At 50.6% G+C, this 26,356-nt stretch overlaps 13 protein-coding genes across 13 annotated transcripts; 5 read left to right on the plus strand and 8 right to left on the minus strand.

The window, feature by feature from the left end:
* Window positions 1–479: 479 nt before the first annotated feature.
* Window positions 480–2,662, minus strand: PHATRDRAFT_48378 (predicted protein; the record flags this gene model as incomplete). Its single annotated transcript, XM_002182898.1, has 2 exons — window positions 480–2,492; window positions 2,597–2,662. The coding sequence occupies 2 exons, from the start codon at window positions 2,660–2,662 to the stop codon at window positions 480–482; spliced, it is 2,079 nt and encodes a 692-aa protein (XP_002182934.1).
* Window positions 2,663–3,465: 803 nt separating this feature from the next.
* PHATRDRAFT_48379 (predicted protein) lies at window positions 3,466–5,924 on the minus strand (the record flags this gene model as incomplete). The annotated part of the gene is made up of 2 exons (XM_002182899.1): window positions 3,466–5,584; window positions 5,778–5,924. The coding sequence occupies 2 exons, from the start codon at window positions 5,922–5,924 to the stop codon at window positions 3,542–3,544; spliced, it is 2,190 nt and encodes a 729-aa protein (XP_002182935.1). The 3' UTR covers window positions 3,466–3,541.
* Window positions 5,925–6,538: 614 nt separating this feature from the next.
* On the plus strand, window positions 6,539–7,822 carry PHATRDRAFT_48380 (predicted protein). Its single transcript, XM_002182771.1, has one exon. The coding sequence runs from the start codon at window positions 6,816–6,818 to the stop codon at window positions 7,578–7,580; it is 765 nt and encodes a 254-aa protein (XP_002182807.1). The 5' UTR covers window positions 6,539–6,815; the 3' UTR covers window positions 7,581–7,822.
* On the minus strand, window positions 7,802–9,319 carry PHATRDRAFT_38821 (predicted protein; the record flags this gene model as incomplete). Its single annotated transcript, XM_002182900.1, has 2 exons — window positions 7,802–8,199; window positions 8,308–9,319. 2 exons carry the CDS (start codon window positions 9,317–9,319, stop codon window positions 7,802–7,804), a joined length of 1,410 nt encoding a protein of 469 aa, XP_002182936.1.
* A 423-nt stretch (window positions 9,320–9,742) lies between these two features.
* PHATRDRAFT_48381 (predicted protein) lies at window positions 9,743–12,010 on the plus strand (the record flags this gene model as incomplete). Its single annotated transcript, XM_002182772.1, has 2 exons — window positions 9,743–9,811; window positions 9,932–12,010. 2 exons carry the CDS (start codon window positions 9,743–9,745, stop codon window positions 12,008–12,010), a joined length of 2,148 nt encoding a protein of 715 aa, XP_002182808.1.
* A 178-nt stretch (window positions 12,011–12,188) lies between these two features.
* On the minus strand, window positions 12,189–13,035 carry Lhcf8 (protein fucoxanthin chlorophyll a/c protein). The gene has a single exon (XM_002182901.1). The coding sequence runs from the start codon at window positions 12,962–12,964 to the stop codon at window positions 12,362–12,364; it is 603 nt and encodes a 200-aa protein (XP_002182937.1). The 5' UTR covers window positions 12,965–13,035; the 3' UTR covers window positions 12,189–12,361.
* Window positions 13,036–14,251: 1,216 nt separating this feature from the next.
* On the plus strand, window positions 14,252–15,398 carry PHATRDRAFT_48383 (predicted protein). Its single transcript, XM_002182773.1, has one exon. The coding sequence runs from the start codon at window positions 14,313–14,315 to the stop codon at window positions 15,216–15,218; it is 906 nt and encodes a 301-aa protein (XP_002182809.1). The 5' UTR covers window positions 14,252–14,312; the 3' UTR covers window positions 15,219–15,398.
* Window positions 15,399–15,730: 332 nt separating this feature from the next.
* Window positions 15,731–17,423, plus strand: PHATRDRAFT_22398 (predicted protein; the record flags this gene model as incomplete). Its single annotated transcript, XM_002182774.1, has 1 exon — window positions 15,731–17,423. The coding sequence occupies exon 1, from the start codon at window positions 16,287–16,289 to the stop codon at window positions 17,421–17,423; it is 1,137 nt and encodes a 378-aa protein (XP_002182810.1). The 5' UTR covers window positions 15,731–16,286.
* A 61-nt stretch (window positions 17,424–17,484) lies between these two features.
* On the minus strand, window positions 17,485–18,615 carry PHATRDRAFT_48385 (predicted protein; the record flags this gene model as incomplete). Its single annotated transcript, XM_002182902.1, has 2 exons — window positions 17,573–18,615; window positions 17,485–17,547 (listed from the first exon to the last, which is right to left on the minus strand). The coding sequence occupies exons 1-2, from the start codon at window positions 18,605–18,607 to the stop codon at window positions 17,485–17,487; spliced, it is 1,098 nt and encodes a 365-aa protein (XP_002182938.1). The 5' UTR covers window positions 18,608–18,615.
* Window positions 18,616–19,125: 510 nt separating this feature from the next.
* On the plus strand, window positions 19,126–20,624 carry PHATRDRAFT_48386 (predicted protein; the record flags this gene model as incomplete). Its single annotated transcript, XM_002182775.1, has 1 exon — window positions 19,126–20,624. Exon 1 carries the CDS (start codon window positions 19,287–19,289, stop codon window positions 20,622–20,624), a length of 1,338 nt encoding a protein of 445 aa, XP_002182811.1. The 5' UTR covers window positions 19,126–19,286.
* Window positions 20,625–20,864: 240 nt separating this feature from the next.
* PHATRDRAFT_38828 (predicted protein) lies at window positions 20,865–21,410 on the minus strand (the record flags this gene model as incomplete). The annotated part of the gene is made up of 2 exons (XM_002182903.1): window positions 20,865–21,131; window positions 21,300–21,410. The coding sequence occupies 2 exons, from the start codon at window positions 21,408–21,410 to the stop codon at window positions 20,865–20,867; spliced, it is 378 nt and encodes a 125-aa protein (XP_002182939.1).
* A 307-nt stretch (window positions 21,411–21,717) lies between these two features.
* Window positions 21,718–22,282, minus strand: PHATRDRAFT_38829 (predicted protein; the record flags this gene model as incomplete). The annotated part of the gene is made up of 2 exons (XM_002182904.1): window positions 21,718–21,984; window positions 22,172–22,282. The coding sequence occupies 2 exons, from the start codon at window positions 22,280–22,282 to the stop codon at window positions 21,718–21,720; spliced, it is 378 nt and encodes a 125-aa protein (XP_002182940.1).
* Window positions 22,283–23,583: 1,301 nt separating this feature from the next.
* Window positions 23,584–26,193, minus strand: PHATRDRAFT_48388 (predicted protein). Its single transcript, XM_002182905.1, has one exon. It carries the CDS (start codon window positions 26,129–26,131, stop codon window positions 24,773–24,775), a length of 1,359 nt encoding a protein of 452 aa, XP_002182941.1. The 5' UTR covers window positions 26,132–26,193; the 3' UTR covers window positions 23,584–24,772.
* Window positions 26,194–26,356: the final 163 nt, after the last annotated feature.

Here is a 26,356-nt window from a genome sequence, read left to right on the forward strand (position 1 = left end):
TTTCGAAAAATGTCGGAGATGATGTCATGGGTGGTTACACGATAAAAAAACAGCGCTTACCTGCTGCCCAACAGGATGCGCTCTTCGTCTAAACCCGATCGACAAAAAGCGGTCCAGAAACAAGAGCCCTTTTGGCAAAATTCTAGATTGAGGCGAGAAATTGGTGTACATTGTTTCCAAGACCACGTATCTACGCCTGTACTTGCGACCTAAATATGAACGAAACTAGGCGTTGCTGCACGGGCCAGATAACTTAAGTGTCCTCTTTGAAACCGGAGGAGTCGGGCTTTGAAGACAGTGCATCAATCAATGTGGATTGAAGCACTTGACTAAACTTCTGGCCACAAGAAGCACAATAAAACCATTGGAAATTAGTCGTCAAAGAAGCGCTTTCACGGTGGCTGGCCATAGTCATACGTTAATCATAGAATGAAATTATTTATTAAAGCTAGGCGCCGGTCTATGCCACAATCGTCACTTTAGGTAAACGGACTAGTAGGACTTTCAAAAGCTTCTTCCTGAGCGAGGAGGTGGCGACGGCGACGGTTGCGCCGTTCGCGGCGGGCTTCGAGTGGAATGCAAACATCCGGATCGTCATCGTTCGTTACCTTCGGTTGACCAGCGGGAACGACAAGCGGAATATCCACGTCAAACGGGAGGTCCGGACGTTCGTGAGCCTGCAGGATCGTTCCGTCGTTGTAGATGATGCGATCCTCGGTTCCTTGCGTCACCACCTTGAAGATGATGTCGTGAGTTCCCCCGCGCTTGGTAAGCTTCACCGGATTGGGAATACCGGTCGAGTCTAACGGGTTGGGCGTTCCTTGCGTGTTGTCGGGGATCTTGATAGGGGGGAGGCCGCCGTCGGGATAGTACCAGACAGAATCTTTGATGTAGGTGGTTAAAATCGGAACACCGTTGTTGGTAATATCCAAGTCATTGATTTGGACGTCATCCTGTCCAAGATTCTGCACGCGGATGGTGTACAATAGTGTGTCACCAGGGTTGACGACTCCGTCGTTGTTTTTGTCGTCGTCTAATTCGACAAAGTGCTGCACGCGTACAGTGTAGAAAGGAACAACAACCGTTCCAAGATCCAAGGCTGAGTTATCGCCACTGTAAGATCTGGATCCGTCTTGACCCCAGGCAGCAGCAATTTCAACCGGGCGTCCCAAAGGACCGGTGTTTCGAGCAGTGGCCCAAATAATGGCCCCGGTCATGTCGTGGTCCGTATTATCCATGATTCTGTTTGAAGACAAGTATTTGGCGGTTATTTTCTGGTCGCTTTGACCATCGTTGTTGTAATCAATATACAGATCGGCATCTTCGACCGGAGTTATCCAGACAACGCTTCTCGACGAACCACCTCCGCAACTGTTACCAGTGCATCCGTATCCCCAACCGATCAAAACTTGAGAAGAGAGCTGGTTTCGCGGCACCAACGGGAATCCCCAATCGTAGATCATACCACTTGTGGAGCCACTGTTGCTCTGAGTGTCAGTCATGGAAAGAGCTATGAAGTTAGACGTAGAGTTGAAGCGCGCACCAGAACCTGTCGGAATAATTTCTGACTGTTGGACATTTTTCGGTGCGACCGACATACTACGCTTTCTGAGAGAAGTGCCGGAAAAGTACTGATAGTCAACGCTGATGGTGCTGGTTCCCGCATTGAAGACGACAACTCGGGTTTGGCCAGTGGTGTCACCTACGGGCGAAATATATTCCTTGGACCATTTGTCCTCCGAAAGCAGCGAGTACCAACGCATCTCGTATGTGGAAGCCACATCACCAGCCAAGAGATGAACCTGTACGTCCTTATCGGCCTTAATTCTGGCGCCTTTGACAGGAATTCTCATTTGGTGGCTTTCACCTCGGTCAAGGAATGTAGTGCTTCCGTCAGGAAGAGTAATAATGGTGTCGTCACTTCCAGCCATGACATACACTCCAGTGTACTCAAAGGCTTGACTGTACTTGTTTTCCCTGATGTCTTGTCCGGCGGGGACGATAAAATCTCTTCCCCATTTCTCAATAGGAAGCACCTCGACCGCTCCGGCCAGAAGGGAGCCTGGAGTCTTAGGATATTCAGCTCGAGTGACGGCGATCGGGTAGGACGACTGGATGCGATCGCCTGCATCGAACCTAATCACATTCTTGTTGCGTGGAAGATCGACCCAATTCTCAAGGATAATGGATTGCCCAGCTTCCAGGCGATCGTTGCTGTTATTGCAAGGGCTGACACCAGGAGCGCAACCATTGCTGGCGTTGCCGTCGCCCCAGACTCTTGTGGAGGCTTGGCGAGTCACTGTGTCGGCATCGTAACCGTCCTCCCAGTGATCGTACCAAACGATTGAGTCGTCGATGGAGATGGCAATCGCGGTGATCGACATGATAGGAGCACGAGCGCCTGTGTTGATAACCTTGAAAGTCGAGGAGAAAATGTCAGCCTCCGGCAATGGGACGAAATATGTTTGCATTGGCTTGGGAGCTAATTGATTCTGCTAGACCGGTAATTCAGATGCAAAGGGGACGGTTGCAGTGTTAGACATGCGATACTTTTGGCAACATTTTTCTCACTTTCCATCTGATGCGTCTCACTTACAGCAGAGGACAAAGCCCCACCGACCACAAAGGCCTGAATGCACGAAAGAGCAAAGACAAACTTCATGCTGCCAGGTTGACTTCAAAACTGAACCAAATTGTCAGGAGCAATTGGAGGTTGCAACGAGGTTTTGTGAAACGAGGATTTTAGAGAAAATGTGCAGTGATTGCCAAGGTCGAAGAGATGGCTATCACAGAGACCTCGAATTCATAATATTTGTTAGGTCAGAGTCATTGATTGATTAAAAAGGTCATAGACCCTTTCTTGAACTTGTCTACAGGAAAGACACCGGTTTTCTTAGTATTTTTCAGCGCTGTACTAGAGGTAGTTTTTCCACTTACTGTTAATTTTGGTTTTGGTCGTGACCGGTGACCATGCCTCGTTGATCGGATGCACTACCGAAGCAGGAAATGAGGTCTATAGGGGCCAAAGCCTTCTTGAATGCATATGCTCGAATCCTGCGGGGCAAGCATTTAAAGTGACGTCTCATTGAAATAGAGTCGTGCACGAAAACAAATGATCCATGAACAGACTGCAAGACATGAAGAGCTCGAACTTCCGCCCTCGAATTCGGCTTTGGTACTTCTAATAGCATCTGACAAATTCGTTATTTAATATATACTGATGTAAGATACAGACCGCACGCACACAAAACATCGATTGAGGAAAACAAATATGCCTGGACGCCGTGAATCTTTCCAAGGCCATTAATTACAATTTGCTTGAATGTCACCGTTAACCACCCAACCTCACAAATTGATTCTCTGATTCCAAGGAGGGGCAAGGACAAGAAATGGGTTCGGCTTGGAGGTCTGAATAGATTTTATCTTTTTCTAGTCGTTAGCAATTTTGTGGCGTCGCGAACAAATGGACTGATAAAAGATTTTCTTGGAACTAGATGTTAAATGCTATAAAGAGCGGACAATCTGCTATGCCGCGAGTTTTTTACGTGGAAAGCGGAAAAGTCGCACTTTTGATTTCATTTGCTTCTTGCGCAGCAAGGTGACGGCGCCGACGTCGCTGTTCGCGGCGGGCTCCAGGTGGAATGCAAACATCAGGAGTGTCATTGTTTGTCCCTTTCGGTTGACCGGCGGGAACGAGAAGCGGAATATCCACGTCAAACGGGAGGTCCGGACGTTCGTGAGCCTGCAGGATCGTTCCGTCGTTGTAGATGATACGATCCTCGGTTCCTTGCGTCACTACCTTGAAGATGATGTCGTGAGTTCCCCCGCGCTTGGTAAGCTTCACCGGATTAGGAATACCGGTCGAGTCCAACGGGTTAGGCGTTCCTTGCGTTTTGTCGGGAATCTTGATAGGGGCGAGGCCGCCGTCGGGATAGTACCAGACAGAATCTTCGATGTACGTAGTTAGTATTGGAACACCGTTGTTGGTAATATCCAAGTCATTGATTTGGACGTCATCTTGTCCGAGATTCTGCACGCGGATGGTGTACAATAGTGTGTCACCAGGGTTGACGACTCCGTCGTTGTTTTGGTCATTGTCCATTTCAACAAAATGCTTTACGGTAACAGTGTAGAACGGAACAACAACGGTTCCAAGATCCAAGGCTGAATTATCGCCACTGTACGATGCCGAACCGTCTTGACCCCACGCGGCGGCAATTTCAACTGGAGGTCCCAAAGGACCGCTATTGCGTTTGGTGGCCCAAATGATTGCCCCAGACATGTCGTCGTCGCCGTTGTCCACAATTTTAGTGGAAGACAAGCGTCTGGCTGTGATTTTGGTGTTGTGCACACCATTGTTGTCGAAATCAACATAGAGATCCGCATCTTCCATCGGACTAACAAACACCTTACTTCGTGAGTTTCCGTGCCTTCCACTACAAACGCTTCCGGTACAGCCATATCCCCAACCAATTAAAACCTGGGACGAAAGCTGGTTGACCGGAACCAAGGGAAAGCCCCAATCATAGATCTGACCCCATGTGTCCTCACCAGGAACTCTCCCATTCGCTTTTGTGTCGGTCATTGAGAGAGCAAAGAAATCTTTAGTGGAAGTGAACCGCGCACCAGATCCAGTTGGAATAATATCGGACCGAGCAATATCGTTGGGCCCTACTTGCAAGACACGGCGCCTAGGATTGTTGCTGCTTGTCGAAGCATAGTACTCATAGTTTACGCTGATGGAAGTGGTGCCTCCGTTGTAAACAATGACGCGCGGTTGTCCAGTGGAATCACCAACAGGCGAGAGATACTCTTTCGACCACTTGTTTTCTGGCAAAAGTGAATACCATCGCATCTCATAGGTAGACCCGATATCGCCAGCCAGAATGTGGACCTGCACATCGCTATCAGCGGATATCTTGGCCCCCATGTTGGCAATTCTCATTTGGTGGCTTTCGCCCCGATTGAGTGTAATGATTGATCCGTTCGGAAGGGTGATCATTGTATCATCGGTTCCGGCCATGACGTAAACCGCAGTGTACTGGAAGGCCTCGCTGAACAAACGGGCGGTGATGTCTTGACCGACCGGTATCACAAAGTCCCGTCCCCACTTTTCGGTTGGTAGAACCTCCACTCCGCCTGCCAATAGAGAGCCAGGACGGTTGGGATATTCGGCACGGGTAACAGCAATTGGAAAGGATGCCTGGATCCGGTCGCCACCATCGTATCGGATGACACTTGGTTGACGAGGGAGCTTCACCCAATTCTCCATTAGGATTGATTGCCCAGCCGTAAGTACGTCTTTCTGGTTGGTACACGGACTCACCCCAGGCGCGCAGCCATTACTGGCGTCTCCGTCGCCCCAGACCTTGGTTGTTGGTCCAGTTGATTTTGTGCTTGCATCATATCCGTCTTCCCAATGGTCATACCAAACGACGGTCCCGTCTATGGAGATGGCAACTGAGACAACGGACATGACATCAGAACGAGCGCCGGAGTTGATAACTTTGAAAGTTGACGAGAAGACGTCGCTCTCTGGTAACGGAACATAATATGTTTGCATGGGTTTTGGGGTCAAAGCATTCTGTAATTAAAAAGTTGAAAGAGTTCGTTAGGTCGTGGACGAGCTGACAAGCTCAATGATCAGTCTCCATTGTGAGGCTCGAGCCGATCTGCAATTGAAATGTCTACTTACGGCATAACCCAACGCAAGGATTGCCGGCAAGGCAAACGTTGAGAGGAGAACTTTCATGATAGTCCAGTTGACTTTCACGCACCGCAAGAGTCAACAGCAAAAAGTTTTTTGCGGCTTTATGAAAGGTAAATGAGAAGATGAGTTTGGCTGTGCCGAGTCGTTTAGGAAACTGAATTACGTTACACCTACGAGGTCTCAACCACGCAGACGGGCACTGAATTGAAGTCATAGTACATGTAAATGGTCATTGGTCATGGTCATTCTCAAAAGTATATAGTGATATGACAGTCATTCGATCCCTTTTTTAAGATTCTCTGATAAAACTGTAGGGGTTAAAGGATCTTTGAATACTATAGTAGGAATGGCAGTGTGAAATCTCTTTTGCAAAAAATCAGCGTGAGCAAATTTGAGTTTGTATTTATATATTCTGACTAAACGGAGGTACTTCGATGATACTATTTTTCATGATTAAAGTCATTGCCATGTCATTTAGGCTCCCAGAAAGAATCGAACCGGAATTTTACTATAAATAAAAGATTGACTATTGGTTTTGCTAAGAAATAGGCAAGAGCCTATCAGATATATTGTTGGTCGTAAAATGACCATTGACAAAATCATGTTTTATACAATGATTAGAGATGCAGTCACGAAAATGTAGTCATTTTCAGATGTCATGGTCACTTTTCAGATGTCAAAGACATTCGACATCCGCGATACTTAGAAAAAGATATTCACCTAAACTGACAGTGAAATGAATCTGAACCGTCTGTTTGTATGTCCATTCTGGTCTGGTAGCAGGACCGCTGGTCGTACGTCAACTCTGACTTTGCTGGAGTGGACGAGGTTCGATGGTGCGACGATGATGCAAGCAACTCTCCAGGCTCTTGCGGACGGCCTTCCTTTGACGCTTTGGGGCCATAATTTCCTTGTCTAACAAATAAAGCACACTATAGCTTGCTGAGAAAGAGTGCGTAGACTCCGACACAGGACACCTTAGCACCAATAGCACTGAAACCGATCGGATCGTAGCGATAGGCTCCACGAGAACACTATTCTATCGCTCGTCCGAGTCCGTCTCACTTCCGCGCGTACCGAGTCTGCTTTTCCGTTTCTATAGAAAATGGTGTCCCGCTCAAGAGGAGGAAATCTAGTGCCGATTCGGGTCGACGCTTTTTACGAAGACGACAAAAAGATGATTCATATACGCCTGGTAGATACGCTCTTGTTGGATCCGCAACTATTGCCTTTACCACATTCTTCACTGGAAGAAAATACGCAGCATTTGGCGTACACGATGTTGTCGGATGCCGAGGTGCTTGGCATGGGACGTACGGTCCGCCACTTTACGGGAAGACTGGATTTATGGAGCCATCCCTTGCAGCAGCTGATTGCGGATCAGATTCGTCCTCAATTGCAACAAGCCCTTTCGGGAAAGCGAGTGCTGCTGGACACTATCCGTGAGAGAAACACCAAGAAAGTCAAATTGGAAGGGAATTCTACGAGTTCCGGTAAAGATCCAGGGAGCGGTCTACCGAATAGTAACTCACAGGTAGCACCACCGGAGAGCGCTAAAGAAGCGCTCAAATCATCCGAGGGCGAGAACACTCAAACGGTGACGGCTGCAACAGAAAAAGTTGATTTTGCCTCGAAAACGAAAGATGAGGGAACCGAGCAAGTGCACTCGTTCTCCCGCTTGGAGCAAGAAAAGTCCTCGTCTTCCTCGCTGATACCGATTCGGTTGCGACTTTCGGTACATGGAGTGCGCATTCACGATGACTTTCTATTGGGACCCTCGATTGAAGAACGTAAATCCGCTGGTTTTTGCTCGGGGTTTGGCACAAGACCTGAAGCTATCGGACGAAGCAGTTCAAGCCATTGCGATTGATATTGTTGAACAGCTGCATGGCTCCAAACGCGAAGCAGACGGGGACGTCGAAAAAGACGAGGGCGGGCCCATGAAACGAACCAACGCAACCGCAGCCTGGAATTTAGGACAGAAAGTGCATATTACGAACGTGGCCTATCTGGTGGCTCAGCATCGCAGAGAGGAGAAAGCAAAATAGCCGGGTTCTAGCCTTTGTCAATAACATAGCGAGGTTGGCATAATTAGTCTTTGACATTGGCACCACGGGATCTTGCCATCTTTACCAGATCTCTCTTATCGAGGAAGCCCGATCCGTCCACATCAAGCTTTTCAAATTGCTGATGCAGCTCGTTAAACTCTTGCTGATCCGCGATACCCATTTCAATCAGCATAAATTGGATGTACTCATGTCGCGATATTTTCTCGTCCCCGTTCGCATCCATTGCTTTCAGATTGTCAATCGTCAGATCGGCGAGGAGCTGTTGTCGGTAGACGAGTTTTTGCCGGCGTTCCAGTATGCGTGTGGCCACACCAGACAGTAGCTCTCCCGCGGCAGCGACAGCCAGCGGAATATACACGACCGCCGCCAGTTTTGCGCGTTGGGAAACGGGGCAAATGTCCCCAAAGCCAATTGTGGAAGCTGGAATGGTGACAAAGCAATTGCTTTAGCGTCGGGTTTTGTGTGTGACAGTAAAACAAAAACTCACGGCAAATTAATGCACTGCCTCTTGACCCAAATTATACGTACCAGTGACAACGGCATAGTACACGACATCACGCCATGGTCGAGTCATCATCGTGGGAGCATCCAGGTGGTGGACGAGCCACGCTCCACCAACAATTATCAGCAAGGGCGGAAGTATTTGCCTAACTAGTGTCCACACGAGAGCATTTACGCGACGCCAGAGTAGCACGGTATCCGCGGTACGGGTAGAGTCGGGGCTTTGCCAATTGCTTTGGGAAACATGTGACGTTGTCGCTGTCGATGTTGTCGCTGCAGACATCGGTAGAGGCGACACCTGTTCAAACAGGGCCTTGATGCGTTGTTTGGAAGTTTCTCGGACAGCCTGGAGTACTTCGACTTGGGTCTGTACGAGCTTGGACGAAAGTGTAGCGAGGGCTGCTCCCAAAAAGGCGACACCCAAGATCCCAAAGAGCGCAGTAAAGGTCTGTGACTGCGGCGTGGAAGGGCATAGATCCCCGTACCCGACCGTGGTGAAGCACGTGACGGTAAAGTACAAGGCGTCTACGACGGTCCAGGTCGGTTCCAGGACGCAATAGTAGGCGAGTACACCGATGCCGAGATACGCCACGATGGCCGCTAGGCTTTCGCGGATCCGGAAACCCACCGAAGCGTTCTGGGGCTGGGATACGTCGAGTACCATGCTACGTAGGGCCGGAAATGGCAAGGTCATACCCTTCCATAAGCTGCGCCAGAAGAACCGCCACAGTTTCTCAGGGCGAGTATCGCTCAGAGCGATGCCATCAGACGAACCGGCGGCGAGTGTTGACCAAGGCATGGTCGGGAAAGTTTTAGCGAGAACGGGTCGAGCCTTGGTGTTGAGCCGTACTGTCGTTGGCAGCAGCAACGGTACAAGCCCAAGTGCTGGTCTTGCTCTGTAACTTGCCGGATTGCTACAGCCAGCAGTGGAAAAGGAGGCTGCTTCTTGCAGCAGTCCGATCACGAGAAGTAAACGCATCGCAAGCAGTCTCGGACACAATAGTGTTCTTTTCCATTGGTGTCCACAGGGAGTCGTCATGGTCACGAGGTGTCGATAGCATCGGCTATATCTCGTAACATGAACCGTAAGTGTTATCCTTCCAACGGTAATCGATCTCAAGAAATCCACCGTATCGAGGGTATCTTGCGTCCAGATAGAATTGGGATGTCTTCATGTACCTGTTGAGTTAATCTCAGCATACTGGATACGTAGGTCCATATTTACCGTAGATTTCATACAGGACGTGATGATACGTAACACAAGACTAAATTATAGGTGCTGTGACATACATGCTATGTCACATCACAAGATCCACTATCACTGGATTTGGTCAGTTACGTATGCCAATTTAGGATTGTCCGTGTCTCGAGACTGATTCGTCAGAAGGGACTAACACGAAAGGTCATTCGCCTCGGCCCAACGGTCACAAATCTCTCAGAGTCAGTCAGCTACGGTCGGCAAATGACCGAAGCAACCGTTCGTTTCGACGACGCGACGGATCCGTATAGGGGCGCAAGGATATCAAGACCCGTCACATTAGTCCTTCCAATGCGCAAGAAGTAGCGTACGAAAGGAGAAAGCCTGTTGCGTAATAGACCCCAAGTTCGTTTTCTCGTCACGAGGATTGCAGCTTCGAGTAATTTCAGCTAGTGCCGTACGTTTCGTCGCGAGGATCATGCCGCCCTCGGGACCCGACGCCTCCAACAGTTGCGTGCCCCGTCGTCGCCGTTGGTCACGTCGACGCCACCCTTGCCGTCGACGACTCGCGGAGACCGCTGCAGCATCGACGGCCCTTCCAAGCGAGTCCCTGGTGTGCTGGCCTACCTTTCGGGCAAGCAAATTGTCGTCCGGAACCTGCTGACGGACGCCGCCGTCTGGATGCCGGACAATCCAGCATCGCCGTCACACTTGCCCGTCCTCGTCTACCGGGGGCACAACTACAAGGCGACAGCCGTCCGAATTTCACCCAGCGGCGCCTATGTCGCATCCGGAGACGAGCGTGGGACGCTCCGCGTCTGGGCACTGGATCAGGAAGAACACCTCTGCAAGTACGAAGCCACGCACTTGCTCGCGGGAGCGAGCGTCACGGATGTGGCCTGGGACGGCGAGTCCAAGCGCATTGCGGCCTGTGGCGCACGTGCTGGAGGAGAAAGCCGGGCGGGAGACTGTGCCAAGGTATTCTCCTGGGATACCGGCGTCACCGTCGGACAGCTGTCGCAACATCTCAAGGGACGGATTTCCTCTCTAGCCTTCAAACCGCAACGCCCCATGCGCTTAGTGACGGCCGGGAAGGACGATCACGCTCTACGCTTTCACCAGGGACCGCCGTTTCAACGCGTGCCGCCGGAAAATGGTGTTCCCGCGGAAGCCTGTCACGTCAAGGGAGGAATCCATGCCGTCCGGTACAGCCACTCCGGCGCTTGGGTCGTGTCCGTCGGGTCGGATCGGGCCATTGTCCTCTACGAAGGCAAAACCTTGGCGTTCCAGTCGAAACTTGAACACGCCCACGATGCCACCATTTACGATGTGGCCTGGTCGGCGGACGACTCTACCATATTGACCGCGTCCGGTGACGGGACCTGCCAGCAATTTGCCGTTCACGCCGACGGGACGCTCTCTTCCACCCGCGTGTGGAAGGTAGCCGAGTTCCAGCTAGGGGGACGCCCCTTCGAAAAGGTACCCGTCGGTGGCAACCAAGTGGGTTGTGCCTACGTTGCAGGCAACGTGCCCGTCTCGGTGAGTTTGAACGGACAAATTGCTGTTCTGCCTCTGGACGAAGGGAACATGAAGATTTTGACCGGACACGATGCGCCGATTGCCGGTCTCGCCGTGGACGCGGCCCGCAACGTCTTTTACACCGGTGATACGGACGGAATTCTGTGCGAGTGGGATCTCGTAACGGGACAGCCTCAGCGTCGTTTGGAACCGGTCGAAGGCAACGAAGATCTCACCTACGTGACGCACACGGGAGCCATTGCCGGCCTCGCCTGTTTGCCGGAATCTTCCACCCTACTCAGTGTCGGATGGGACGACAAGGTCCGTATGGCCCCGAACGGGGTTGTCGGTATGGCCACTATCGAAATAGGAGCTCAGCCTTCCTCCATTGCGTCCGGGAAAGCTTTGGCGGTCGTCTGCACCGTCCAAGGGCTGTTGCTGGTCCGAACTGGTCAAGCCTCCACCCTGATGGCGATTCCGTACGAAGCCCATGCGGTCTGTGTGGACGCCCACGATCAAATGGTATACGTGGGTGGCAACGACTGCAACGTGCACGTGTATGCCGTGGACGGGGATACCTTGAAGGAGGTTCACGTCATCGAGAATGGTCATCTGAAACCGATCCACGCCCTGTCATTGTCGCACGACGGAACCAAACTCGCCGCCGGTGACGGTCGGGATGTGTGTGTCTGGGATTTGTCGGCCGCCAACAAATATGCGGCAGTCGTCGCCAAGGGCCGTTGGTGCTTTCACGTACAAAAAGTCACTTGTCTGGCCTGGTCCCTGGACGATGCCGTGTTGGTCAGCGGCGGTGCCGACGATTCTCTTTACGTATGGAACGTGCAACAGAAGATGAAACGCATTCATTACCCCTACGCGCATCGGGGTGGGGTCACCGGAGTCGAGTTTGTGCCGAATGTGGCGGCGGGCACGTACCGCATGATCTCGGTGGGCGCCGATGCCGTAGTCCATGTGTGGGATCTTACTCAGCACATCCAGGAGAAGTTTTCCTAAAACGCGTGTGGCAAATTTCGTTTCAGCTGTCGTCACTCCATTACCTATGAGAGACGTCTTCCTGCTCCTTTTGCCGACGAAGGCGATTGGCGACCTAGTGCTAGAATATATGCTCCTTGCATACTAGATGCATTGACTGTAAATCAACAGCAGATGTGTTCCTCGCAAGCTATAAATGTTTTGGATCAACAGTAGTCTTTAGCGTTCTTTTAAACTTAAAAAGCACTCGGCGAAAGCTTTCGGGAAGGAAACAGACATACCGGACCAATGCATTCCCCTTTCTAGCAAGATAAAGGAGAGAAGTGTGTCACGCGTGTAAACGTGTAGGAGAGACTCCGGGGTCAGGAATCCTTACAAATCAGGGAGGATGGAGACGCCCAACTTTTCGTGGACCATGAGTGCGAGAATGCCCATTTGGGCGGCACGTCCCTGGTTGAGCTCAATGGCGCGCTTCTTCATCTTGGTCGCATCGTCAAAGCTATCCCAGCCAAAGTCAATGAATCCGTTGCGGAAATCTCCGACGAACTCGCTCTTGCCTTCCACTTCCTTCATGAAAGCCAGCTCCAAGAACCCAATAAAGGCAACGATCTGGAGCACACCAGCGTCGTTAATGGTATCCAGAGCCTTGAAGCCTCCGGGGACATCGGCAAACTTGAGTCCGGAGTAGTCAATGTTTCCCGGTAGACGGTATCCCGCTTCGGTGGTCAAGTACCCGGCGACAGCAAGCATGGCAATGCGACCGTGCTTGATTTCGACGTAGCGGAGACGATCAAACGTAGCCTGGTCACCGTCCTTGACGAGTCCGAGCGGATCGAAGAAGCCAAGTGGCGGCTGGGCACCAAGCTCGTCGCGAAAGGCCATATTGGTAGCGACCGATACCCGGGACGACGACTGAGTCGGAGCAAAGGCAGCGGCACTGGCGAGGACGGAGGCGAAAACGGCAAGTTTCATCATGATGGAGACGGGAAAAAAGGGGGAAATTGTGAATTCTCACGGATTATCCAATGGAACTGTAAGAATCAGCGAGGTAGTATTACGTTCGAAACAGACGACCACAGTTGCCGCCTTGCTGTGCAGCTCGTTTCCAGCCTTGGCGTGTGGCGTGCTGTGCCGTGTCGACCAAAGATACCCTCCGACGGATTTGCTTCAACTTTGGGTGATAGTGACACCGTCGTTCACATTTGGAATTTAAAAATCCTTTGTATTTAATACTTGACTTTAAATATTTGAATCAACTCCCGAACCATCTCGCAAATAGAACGATCGCTACTCGAATTGACGAACTGTGGGCCTGAAACGAGACACCCTGGGTGCTACATGTTTAGAACAATAAAAACAATTTCAACTCCGTCGAATCAGAAGGCTATTGACAGTGATAAAAATAGTTGCTTTGCCGTGTGGACGCTAGGGATTTCGACAGGGCCTGCGCGTGACGCGCTGCAAACATGGTCAGGGGACTCGTATGACAAACAGCATGGCGGTTGTGCTATTCTGCTGTGTGCTTGTCTTTGTATTGGAAGATGAAGTTGGAAGACAAAATACGGTGAACCTCAATATGTCCGTACAGCAACTGTGAATATCCCGGACGTTTCGATTTCAATGCCGCTCTCAGACATAATATTCAGACATAATAGTAATGATTCCTTCATTCATCTGCGAAAAGCCTTTTCCCAACTTCAAGAGAGTCTTTTCCTTGCTGTTATAATCCAATTGATGGAAAAAGGTGCGATTTGAATTGACAGTAATAAACCTCATTGTATCAACAAATGTCATTAATGTAGAATTTGTTTTAGAACCAAGGTATGCTCAGCGTCGAGTCACGTGGTAATAACATTCTGTGAGGCATATTTCACAGACCAATATTCCTTTCGAAGGAATACTTAGCCTTCGTGTCCGACCTTCAAGTTGTGTTACTGACAGGAACGAAGCAACGTGCGTTCTTATGGACTGCGTACGTGGTTTCGGTTTGCAAGACTAACAAGACAATTCTGGCCCAATCATCTTTCCCCGAATTGCTGACGTCGGCAAAACCATTGATCACAAATTCCGAGAATTCGGTCGGAACTGTGGGTGCTCGTTGTATTCGCCCGTGGGATCACTGTTTTCGAGTACCCTCACTGACGAATCTCGCGCGAATCCAGCACGGGTGCATGCTCGGACGTGGAAGCGAGCACACGTTGGAGTGTGCAAACGCACGCAAGTTCCGTCCGTAGTTTTGGAAATTTCATAAAAACCGCGTAACTAGAAGGCATCGTCACATATATCATTCCAGCAAGCCTGTACATTCCTTGTTGCAGTAAATATGTTGTCTACCGCTGTCCGCACGTCCTTTAAGGCTCCTCGTGGTCTCCAAGTCCGCTTGATTTCTTCTTTGCCCGGTTCCTCCCCAAATCAAAAGGATGACTCCAAGAAGGAGCGCCGTGAATTGCATTCTACTGTACAGCGAAAGGCTGACGTTGCCGACCAGTCGGTGGGAACTACCATGGCAACGGCGAGTAGTACCACTCGGAGTAGTCTGACGGATCGCTTCATCGTTACCGTCGAAGCCACCGTGAGCAAGATCTTCCCTGCCGGATTTGGTTGGCAGACGTCATCGATCATTGCGGAAAACTCGCTCGGTTACTCTCCCGATACCATGAGCTTTGCCCTCACGACCGGATTTGGTGACGCCGTTGGTGTGCTCCTAGGTCACGTAGGTTACTATGGATTGAAGAAGTCTATTTTGGCGGCGGACAGCATTGACATGACGGAAGAATTCCAGAAAGGTGTCTTGCTGGGATCCGCCGCGTTTTGCTCCGGAACCGCTTGGCAACCGCTCGTCAACGCCTTTCAGGGCGCCAATCTGCCCTTCAATCAGGTCTTTCTAGGAACATGGGCGGGTTGCGGGTTGGCCTTTTACGTAGGCCTCCGTGCAGCCCGGACCGTCATGTCGGGACCGATGCAGTACATTGAAGCGCCGACTTTTGCCAACAGCCAAACGGACATGGGCTTGTCGGTTGCCATTGGTGGAGCTACCGGATTTTTTGTAGGCACAGATGCGGCCTATCTGCCTGACCAAAACTTTTTGAAGGGTGTGGTTGGGATTGCGGACGGTACGCCCGACTTGGTTGGCTGTGCCATTGCTGGTTCTTCCACGGCGTTGGGATTCATGACTGCTCAGTCGGCTATGAATTTAGCCTACCCCAAGGGCAAGAGTTGGAACGATTGACGCGTGCGTTTTTGCTTTTTGGAAGTCTTTCTGTCTGGTTTTCCATTGTTGAAACGGATTGCCAACGAGAGATTTTGTTTGGTTTTGACGAAACCGCGATTTTACTGAAACGACGGTTTCAACATTTTGAGTTGTTCTTTTGGACACTCCTATAATCTTTTTGAGTTTTCTTTTGTAATCGAGTGTGAATTTGCATTAGCGTAGAATGGTGCTGTATTGAGACGGAAACACGACATTGTTCCCGCGGCTGCGTTTTTGACTGTGGGTTGACCCAGATGTCGCCCCCAAACTCGAAGGAAACTACGTTCAGTGGAGCTACGGAAAGAACCGTTTCGGATTCGTGGAAACCAGTCGTCAAAGTCTTTTGCGCTGGTTCGATTGGTGGAAAATACTGTCTGTCGGCCAGACGCAGACTGATATTTTCGAACGGAATAGGCAATCCGGTCACTGTCTCACTCCAACTATAACTAATGGTCCGATTCTGTCGGACGCGATTGTTCAGACGAATTAGAGAAGCTATAGGCGACAAGCAGTTCGAGCGGTCACACGCAAGAGGTTGAGATTCCCATACCGCAGCACGGGTTGCCGAAGCAAGTGATGCGGAGAGCTTTCCACCAGACGCGAGTGCCGTTGCGATTCGCATCTCTACCTAGGCGATGGCCAACGGCGCGGACAGAAATCGCCAATGTCCTCCAGCGGTTTCTGTCCGGAACGGCGATTCGCTATTACGGAAATGAAGATTCCTCTCTTCCGACTTTGACTGCCGAAAAATCGTCGGCCACCAAACGATTGCTCTTGGACGTTTTGAAAGAAAAAGTAGACGGAGGACACTTGAGAGACGATGCCGCCCAGATCCGGGCCGCCAAACGCCTACACCGTCTCCAGCAGGCATTGCATAGCTACACTAATGCACCTCTTGTCGAAGAGTTTCGGCGGGAGGAGGAACAGACACTTGAACAAAAGCGAGCACAACGATGACGTGAGGCTGCGTTGGCGGAATCACCCGCCGAATCAGAAGGGAGAGATTACTTGTCTTCCGATGATCGACGTGAAAAGAAAGCGGAAGCTATGCCTAAAGCATCACCTACTCCTCGAGCTAAAATACCTCGTGGGTTGTATCTCTACGGAGCGGTTGGTACTGGCAAGTCCATGCTCATGGATGCCTTCTTCGAAGTCGCCTGTGTCAAAAACAAGCAGCGTTTCCACTTCCACGCCTTTTTGGCCATGATGCATCGGCGCATCCATGAGCTCAAACAAGAGGACTTACGATCGCGTGGTCGCAACTTTCACGTTGACACTTTGCTGCGGAACAACCCTGTTCACCGAGTCGGAGTGCAACTCGCCGATGAAATAACGTTGCTTTGCTTGGACGAGTTCCAAGTTACCGATGTAGCGGATGCCATGATTTTGTCTCAGCTCTTCGCCGTGCTGTTTTCCCTAGGTACGGTCGTTGTAGCTACGTCCAACCGACCACCGGAAGATTTGTACGAAGGTGGTTTGAATCGGCACAGTTTCTTTTTACCATTTATTGATCTACTGAACCGATACTGTGTCACGCACAAAATTCAGTCTTTGGTGGATTACCGCCGCGTCTTGTCGCAAGATTGGGAGAGCTTCTTCTTGGTAGCAGACCGCGGTGACTTCTCCAAAGCAAAAGAAAGCATTGACACGATGTTGACGCAGCTTAGAAGTGGAGCAGACGTAGTATCGGTGGACTTGAATACCGGCTTTGGACGCGTCTTGAATGTACCGAATGCCGACACCGATCGGATGGCCGCCCGCTTTTCGTTCACAGACTTGTGTGCCAAGGAACTGGGCGCGTCGGATTACCGAGCGATTGCTCGCGAATTTTCCGTCATTGTACTGGAAAATGTTCCAGTCTTGACGCTCAAATCTCACGACCGGGCTCGACGGTTTATTACCCTCGTCGACGAGTTGTACGAAGCCAAGGCAGTCTTGTTGTGTTCGGCCGCGGCGGATCCGGCCCATCTATTCCGAGATTCGTACGTGGACGTGAGCACGAATGAAGAATCCGACGTTGCGCTCGGTATCGATCAGGCCACGAGTCAAGGGCATTCCGTAGGAGCCCTAGCGAGTGTTCGGGAGCTGAGTTTTGCGTTTCAACGTGCCGAGAGTCGTCTACGTGAAATGACTTGTCGACGGTGGTGGAACGAACGGCTACCGCGAGTTCCCGGCGCGATGTAAGTTTGTGTTATGCTAGAGGGATGACCAGTCAACCTATCCGTCACTGGTTAGTACTATCTATTTAGAACGGCACTAAAGGAAATGCCATTGATTTCGTTAATGACGTCTTCCACTTGGGGTACCGCTGGAATGCTGTAGTGTGCGGATACGTTGCCGCGTGGGGCATTCTCCGGCCGGACGCGACAGGCGACCATCCCGGCATCTTTGGCCGCGCGCAAATAGGCATCCCGATCCGATACGACCAGTATGAATTTGGGGTCCAGCTGGAACTGCCCCAACATTTCTTGCACAATCACCGACGGCTCCTGTGTGCCATCCTTGAGTAACAAATCAAAGACGACTTCGTTCAATTGTCGTTTGAAGTCTTCCATTCGTTCCCCTTCCTGAGAGTCCGGTACGGTGTTTCCCAATCGCGGGAAGAGCGCAATCTTCATGGACCGTTTGGTGAGATACTGTAGGAGACCGCCAGTTCCAGTGAGTGCCATCCAGCGCGTGGCACTGTTCGGTCCCGGTTCGGTGACGGCTCTTTCCCGAGCCGCCCAGTGTCCGGCGGCGTCGCCCTGGTGGGCGTTTTGCTGCACTTGGTACTTGGCGAGATCGACAGTGGCGAGACCCCCACCGACCCCCTTTTGACTCAGTTTGTCGGCGTACTTGGCCCGGACGTCCGAGGCGCCGGGAGAAAAGTCGCGTACTTTCGGACGCACTGGTGCAAGAGTGGCCAATTGGCCAGTATTGGCAACAGTGTTACTGCTATTGTCATTGGTGGTGCGATTGTCGTTGGCGGTGTCACTACTACCCCAGTCGACGTTGAGTAGATTGGCCACTTGTCGAATGGCGGAAACGTTGGGTTGTACCGTGCCGAGTCGTGGACGGGACGTCGTGTCGGATGTAGAGTCGCCGGCTTTCGAGATCCGGGAGGAATCTACCGCACGCGTGAGTACATCGAAATCGAAACAAACGGCCTGTACGTGACAATTCTTACTCGCGTTCTCGACGCGATGGACCGGTTTCGGATCGTTCCAAGCCGCCGGAGCGCCTCCGTAATCCAACAGACGACTCATGCCGCCCGCTGCGAACCAACGTGTGGTTATCGGCGACGATGAATGCCGTGCGGCGGAACGGACTAGGAGTGGATACAACAAGGAACGATGCGTCCAGTGTTGGAAGGATGACACCGACGCCATTGGAAGGGATGTATTCAATCAAAGTGTGTTGAGAGCGACGCTGAGAGTGTGGTGGACTGTCAATCCTTTTGCTGGACAGTCGAGCGTAGACCGTTACACCGTATGACTGACACAATCGTATAGGAAGTATACGATGCGCGAGAACAGGAAGGCTTTTGCTTTGGGCTTGCGTTGGATGCCATGGACAGTGATCGATACGATTGATTACATTGGGAATACCGAGGGGACAAAAGCCTATACTAGTAGGTACGATGACGTGACAAAGACACGATCGTTTCTTTCTATATAGATAGTAGTCTCAATGAGAGACAGACCGACACAATCTGTATAATTTTGGACATTGATACTTAGTCCAAGCGAATCCGCGACAAATTGTTGTTCCAGGTGCCGTCGAGAAGTGCGACCTACCTACCTACCTACCTATTCCAGTCGACCCACCGAACCACGAACAACGAAGGAAAAGCCGAGACGATTTGCCTGCCAACACCACCACGAATGACACTATCAACAAACGACCATCGACTTCCATTCCCCTAATCCTCCGACACCCTTCTCGTGACGATACGATCCCCGCTTACTGTTATAACTCGAACACTGTCACAATTTCACAATAGCCTCCGTTTCTGCGCGTACAGACTCCTCGTTCCGTTGTGGTTGCCTGGCGGATCGACCGAGACCTATGAATTCCGTGGCTCCCCCGCCGGATTTCGCGGCGAGCGTTACCGGGGCCCGGGACGTCTTGCAGCGTGGCACGTTGTACGGATCCACCTCATTGGCTCTGTTAATCGCGGCCAGTTCCTTGACCATGCCGCACCAACAGACGCGTCGTGACGAACTCGGCTGCGATTCGCTGTGTTTCGGTAGCATGACGTCGGCACGTTCCCTCCTCACCCTCCTGGGCGCCACGGTGATTGGCCGAGTCTCGGACACGCGGGCCTTGGATCATCTCGGTGGAGCCCGAAAACTATGTCTCGTACTGGGAGTCGTCGCGACGGCAGCGAATCTGTTACTGGGGAATCGTGCCCAATCGCTCCCGCAGTTGTGGATGAGCATCCCGCCCGTGGCCTTACAGCAAAACATGAACGTCCTCAAGGCTCTCCTGTCGGAATACCACGATGCGCTCGACAGCTCGGCAACCGAACGGGCCGGCAGTGTCGGATCACTCGGAATGGCCTCGGGGTTGGCCTTGATGGTGGGCCCGTTGGCCGGTTCACTCATTCTACAAACGTACAATCAGGCCACGATCGGGGCGCTCGCGTTTTTGTTGCTCTCCGCCGCGTTGGTCGGGGCCCTCCCCACGTTGCCAACCCACCACAGTGCTTTCACGCCAAGTAAAGCCTCTGTCGCGACAATACCAACAAAAACATCAACAAGCAGCATCTGGAATCTGAGCTCGATTCAGTCCCCAGCCGCCATCTTCTTGTTAACCAGTCGTTTGCTCTCGACACTTTCCTTTCATATCTTTCAGACCATTTGGACCGTTTCGCTCCGGGAACGCTTCAATTTTGGTCCGAAAGACTACGGTCGCTTCTTTTCCATGATTGGGCTCTTCTTTGCCTTGTCCCAAGGCGTCTTTGCCAAACTGCTATTGAAACGGTTCGGCGACGCCAAACACGGTCGTGTACGTTTGCTCACGACTTGCTTCTCGGTCATGGCCTTGAACCGCTTCCTCGCGTTTCGAACTACCAACATTGGCCTGGTATACATTCTCTTTGCCACCATGGTGGTGGCCGTTGGAGTGATCGCCACCATTTTTGCCGCCGACACGTCACTGATCGCCAAACCGGAAGAACGGGGCAGCTTTTTTGGACTCGTTACTGCCGTCGAGAGTGGATCCGGAATGGTAGGTCCCCTTTTGGGAGGAGCCCTAGCCTATTGGCATCCCATCCACGCTCCCTTGGCGGCTGTACAGGTCCTCGACATTGGGACGCTACTCATGTTCGCGATTGGCTACGAACGAATCGTTCTGGGACAGTTGGAACGGCAAAAAGCCGCGGCCGGGAAAAAACTGCAATAAGAGTCGCCCGTGTCTCTCGATCTCTAGACATCTTTTTTCAAACCCTCAATAGAGATTTTACAGTTAGACTGGACAGCTACGACACGTTTTTTTGCGAGGGTAAAGATACATAAATGTGTACACGTGTGGTCACTAATCGGCAATTTTGAAGTTTTGTTACTAGTGGGCAAAATCAAGAAATACTTAAAAAGACACACGTGTCAACCTGACATCGGAGACGACCTTCTCCAATCTCTTACATTAGCGTACCATCGGAGTTTTCAAGGCCCTCTGCTTGATGCAGAAGCCGCATTTGGGATAGAGCGTAAGTCCAGCAATCGACACAGCGACGGGCACTTCTTCGTTACAGGGAACGGCGCACGAAAAGACGAGCATGAGAGCATGACACTGAGCGTTCAAGAGAGAGTGGCCATCGTTCTCGCATTTGATGCCGAGGCAACACAAAGGTGTCAAGCATGGAGCTCCCGGCTTGAAGCAGCATTCCAAGTTGAAGCAACATATTCCCGCCTACGAGTTTGCACAAAGACAGGGCGTTAGACGTTTCATCTAGTGTGCTGTAGCAACCGTTCCGCGTTTGTCTATATCAAGACGCTCTCTCGTATCGGCGCAGTGGTCGTAGATTTCTCGTAGCGTTCTAGCGCACTCGTCCTAGATCGACACTTCCATCCTGCTTACCTTTCCACTACATCCGAGACATTCACACCCGGAAAGAATTGACAGGTTGGCACAGCACAGTGCACAGCACAAGATGAGGTCATCCTCAGCAATCGCGTCGCCGTTTCTCATGGTTGCAATGTGGATACGGTAGAAAATGTGAGCAAAACATCAGTGACCGAGTTTTCGGAATTCCAAAGCAAAAAGATTTCACTTCTGTGGAAGACGGATAACTGTAAAGTTTTCTTTCGAAGCTTCCAGAGCTACCAAGTTATTCGGAAATAATGATCGATAAAACGCCAGATAAATAAATAATTTTTAAATGCCGCTTTCTGATGGCAAAATATTGCTCTCAGTCCAAACGCAACGTAAATTTCAGGGGGGCAACGAACGGCACGCAAAATTACATTTCGACCGAAAGGACAATTGTTGCGTTTGGTTAACGCTGCATGTCTTCCTTCAAGGCTTTTTGCTTGATGCAAAAACCGCACTGGGGGTAAATTGTGAGACCGGCAATCGACAATGCCAGGGGCACTTCTTCGTTGCAGGGAATGGCGCATGTGCACACCAAAAAGAGGGCATGGCATTGCGAATTCAGTACGGAACAACCGTCGGTCTCACACTTGCATCCGAGGCAGCAAAAGGGTGTCAAACAAGGGGCGCCCGGCTTGAAGCAGCATTCCAAGTTTAAGCAACAGATGCCGGCCTAAAATTTGGCAGGAGTCAGAACAAAAGGTCGTCAGACGAATCTCTTGTGGCAAACAAAATGCCACTGTTTTTTTTGTGAAGGCAACCGGGGCGATTCCAAAGGCGGCAAATGAAGCTCGTACATTGCAAGTCCCTCCCCACTGTATTCAGAACGCATGCTGGATCTCGGATCTAGCTGTGCTCACCTTTCCGCTGCATCCGAAACATCCACAGCTCGGCAGAATCGAAACGTTGGCGCAACAAAGCGCACAACACAAGATGAGCTTCTCCTCATCAATGGCGTCGTCGTTTCCCATTGTTACAGAGGTGGCTTTATAAGATGTGATGTGATTTACTGTTGGCACGATGTGATGAGATTTACTATTAGCAAGACTGGGTATTCCGAAGTCGGAGTCGAGAAAAAGCTTCCGCCATGGATGGACAACAATAGTAAGTAAATGGTAGCAAACACGGCGAGAAGAGTTTCACAATCAATTTGTTTCGCCAAATGTTTAAAAGATCGTGCCATTTGAGTCCCTCCAATCGCTTGAAACGCTACCAAAATTAACGTCTTTTACTGTAAAACTCCTAACTGATATAGAGTACTTATGGACTCATCGTCCACATGAGCCGTACAAACGCGATTCACCGACCCACGACTCCTTACCTTTCCAAGTATTGTCGCGGAAATCGTGAAAAGGCCTCGGAGAACCGATATTTGCAGACCGGTAGAAAGCGAACTGCTTGCCTTCTACTCTCATCTGACACCTTGAAATTATCGTGCTTCTCTTTTTAATCCGATCGTTCGACCGTCACCACAGTAGTTCGGTACGGCAGGAATCAGATTGGTTGCCTTGGATATGTATGAGCTCCACGGCGCCGAGAGCTGTGCTTCCCACCGCCGACGAACAAGCACCTCCTTCGCCCCACGAAGTGGACCTTCCGCGAAGCTCGTCGGCCTCTGCGAACGATCCTAATACGCCCGTGGCGGGCTTGGGACAGTCGGTTTCCGGACGTCTGCGATCACTATGGAGTCGTCCTTTGCAATCGACCGCTTCGCAAGAAGAAACAAACTTGATGCACGAATGGATCGCCCACATAAGTCCAAACACGCAGCCAGGCGGAGCGCAGCTTCAGGATTCACAATGGGAAGCTGTGAAATCTAGATGTTCCACACACCCACACGAGGCTTCCCAGCTCGATCGGCGGGGACGCACGTGTCTGCATGCAGCGTGTGCGAAAAAGCCTCCCATTACAGCTGTTTCTGCCCTCGTGACAGCTTGTGGACGCCATGCCGATATCCTTCTCGAAAGCGACCAACATGGGCGGACACCACTCAGTATTGCCGTTTGGAACGGCGCCGATAATGACGTGGTTTCGGTACTGGTGCAACTGAGTCCCGCGTCTGCCGCACTACACGATAGTGAGGGCCATCTACCGCTGCACCTGGCCTGTACAAGAAGTTGTACGGGACAGGTCGAGGTCGTAAGCCTATTGCTGCAGGCGTTTCCGGAAGGGGTTACCCACGAAAATTTCGCCGGGTGGAGACCGTTGCATACCGCCATACATTCGCCGGTATCTGTGGAAGTAATCCGACTGCTTGTGGAAGGTAAGGCGACGCTTTGTGCAATTCACTCTCGTGTAACCAGTTTATATCCAACATTGAACTTTGCGTCGTTTCAGCCGATCCGGAAGGAGTCGTGAACGATAACTGTGGAACTAGCCCCTTGTATATGGCGATTCTTCACAAAGCCCCGTTTAAAATTATCAATTGTCTAGTCGAAGCAAATCCGAGCTGCATTTCAACGAGAGATAGAAATCATGGATTTCCATTGAGACGAGCTATTGAACATCGATCATCTATAGAGATACAATCCTGTTTCTGCACAAGTGCGGAAGTAGTGCTGGACACTGATCCTCACGTTCATAAAACAGCTTTACACGAAGCTTTGGAACGCGGTATGGCTAAAGAAGCAACAGTTGCACTCTTGCTCCGCACAGCTCCAGGAATCGCTTTGACTCGGAGCAAGTCGGGTCAGACGCCGTTGATTCTTGCTTGTCAGGAATGGCAAAAACGTACCAAACTGAACTATAGACCAGATGAACCACATGTCCAACAGGCATGGAGAACTGTTGAACACTTAATGAGAGCTGCTTTCTACGGATCTTTGAACAATGCTTACCATTATCCTGTTTTGCATGCTGCTGTCGGGTTGCAAGTGCCGTCAGAAGTTGTCCAGTACGCTATTGCTCAGTATCTGGATCAGCCTTCTCGTCGGGATTTCATAGGCAGATACCCGCTACAGTTGGCAATTGAGAACCGTCCTCCTGTGGATTTCCCGTTCCTTGGTCAATCGGCAGAATCCTATACGATGACTAAAGAATGTGCGATTCTCAAACTACTCGACACGTACCCTGAGGCGGCGAGATCTCGTGACTGCAACGGAAGAGGAATGTTGTCGTTGGCAGCCGAGTCGAATTCTGTGTCGATCCGAGTGCTTCAGCAACTTTGGAGCCTTGACACATCGGCGTTGGATACATTCGATCCATTGCACAAATTGTACCCATTTCAGATAGCAGCTATGCCCAAGCAACCTTTGCCAAAGCTCGAATTCCAAAAGGCAACGCGAGAATGGTTTGAAGCAGAAGAGTTGCTCCATTTGGAGTCGATTTTTCAGCTGCTCAAGCAAGTTCCTAAGCTGGTTGTTCAAAACCAATACAATGAACAGAAGTCTTCGTCCTGATCGAATCTCAAGCCTAGCGACTCAGTGTAACTGGGTAAGATGTTGAATGCTATAGAAATCGCTTTACATCAGACTCATCCTGATGCTCTTTGCCGTCAACTCCAAATTATGACCCGCTTGGTCCACTTCTGCGTCTGTCTCTACTTCCCGCCAAGCTTCCTCCTGGCTCAAATCCTCTCTATCCTCTTGGACAGGAGAGGGCGCCGTTTCATAAACAGAAACTCCGAGGACAATGAATGCCAACGCAATGAAAAACAGTCGATTGGGCACGATGCGTTCGGCCATAACACTGAACCCAACACTCCACAAATCTCCGGTCAGTAGACTAAGATTGAAAAGGGTAGCTTCTGATACTTGCAAAAAGCACGAAGCTCCGTGGTAACTTAAAATGCCACTGATAACGAAAGCAAAAAGCAGCCATCTAGCAAACGCATGAGAACAGGTTTCGCTGTGGTCGTCCTGTCCCAAGAATTTATATACTTGCTCTCGTTCCAGCAATGTTGTTTGGATCACGCAAACAATAGTGGCGAAGAAACCCAGCATTCCAAGATATTCGTGTACGCCTCCGAACTGCCGTACTGCGACTTCGCCTAGCACGTTATTCACTCCATAAAGTAATCCACCGGTAAGCGCCAAAATATCTCCCTTAAATTTGTTTGGAAATTGATCGTGTTCCGAAGATACTTGATCATCACTGTAATCCTGCATGATGTTGAGTATAATACCCAACATACAGCACGACACCCCTGCAAGGTGTACGCTAGTATATTTTCGAGAGAGAAATGCACGCGACAGAATCATTGCACTGGGAATCGCCAATGCGTCAAAGAGAGTAACAGAAGTAATTGTCGTATATCGAAAGGCCAAGACTGTGAAGTAGTTGGCGTATACGTCCATAATGGCCATTAAAAGATAGGCCCATGCTGGTGCTTTCAAAGGGATTATCCATAGAAAATTATGGAGGGAGGGAGGTGTTCGAAAAGAAGTTCCTGACAGCCCATCCTCGCCAAAACAGCTGTTGTCCTCTTCTATCGAGTGGTGGCTAATGTCAAGATTTTGTTGTTGCTTGCATTGGCTTTGCCAAAAAAGGGGGATCAGAAAGAAAGACAAACCGAAGTAGTAAAGTCCGACTGAGAAAGTTGGGGCGGATAGTTTGCAGTCTAGAGCCAGAGTAGCCTGGGCAGCCCCTGTGCAAGCCAACAAGAATGACAGAACTTGTCCGAAAGCAATAATCTTCCAGTGCGAGTGAAGGTTGTAGCATGCCCCTTTGAAAAAAGCGGCCGCAAAAGAGAGTCGTCCCGGGTATTCAACGTAAGTCCCCTGTCCTACGGTACTCGTCTCCTTTGGTTCTGTGGCTACCCTTAAAGCGTCTAGAGGAAGAAGCTCTCGGTCAACCTTGCCGATCGTCGAAGGCGTCGGCATCTGCCACACCACGTCTTTGACGAAGAATTGTTGGAAATCTATTCACCTTTAGATATGCTGAGTGTCACACTTATGAACGAGAGGGACTGCGAAATTAAAAAGGGGATCATCCCGACCCTATTTGAAGGAAGCTTTACCTCACAATCAAGGATTTTACATTTTATGGTTAACGCCCAGGTCGATTAGTTACAAGACGTTATTCCTCTCGTACAACCGTATTTTGTG

Source organism: Phaeodactylum tricornutum, chromosome 17, assembly GCF_000150955.2.
Source record: "Phaeodactylum tricornutum CCAP 1055/1 chromosome 17, whole genome shotgun sequence".
NCBI lineage: Eukaryota > Bacillariophyta > Bacillariophyceae > Surirellales > Neidiaceae > Phaeodactylum > Phaeodactylum tricornutum.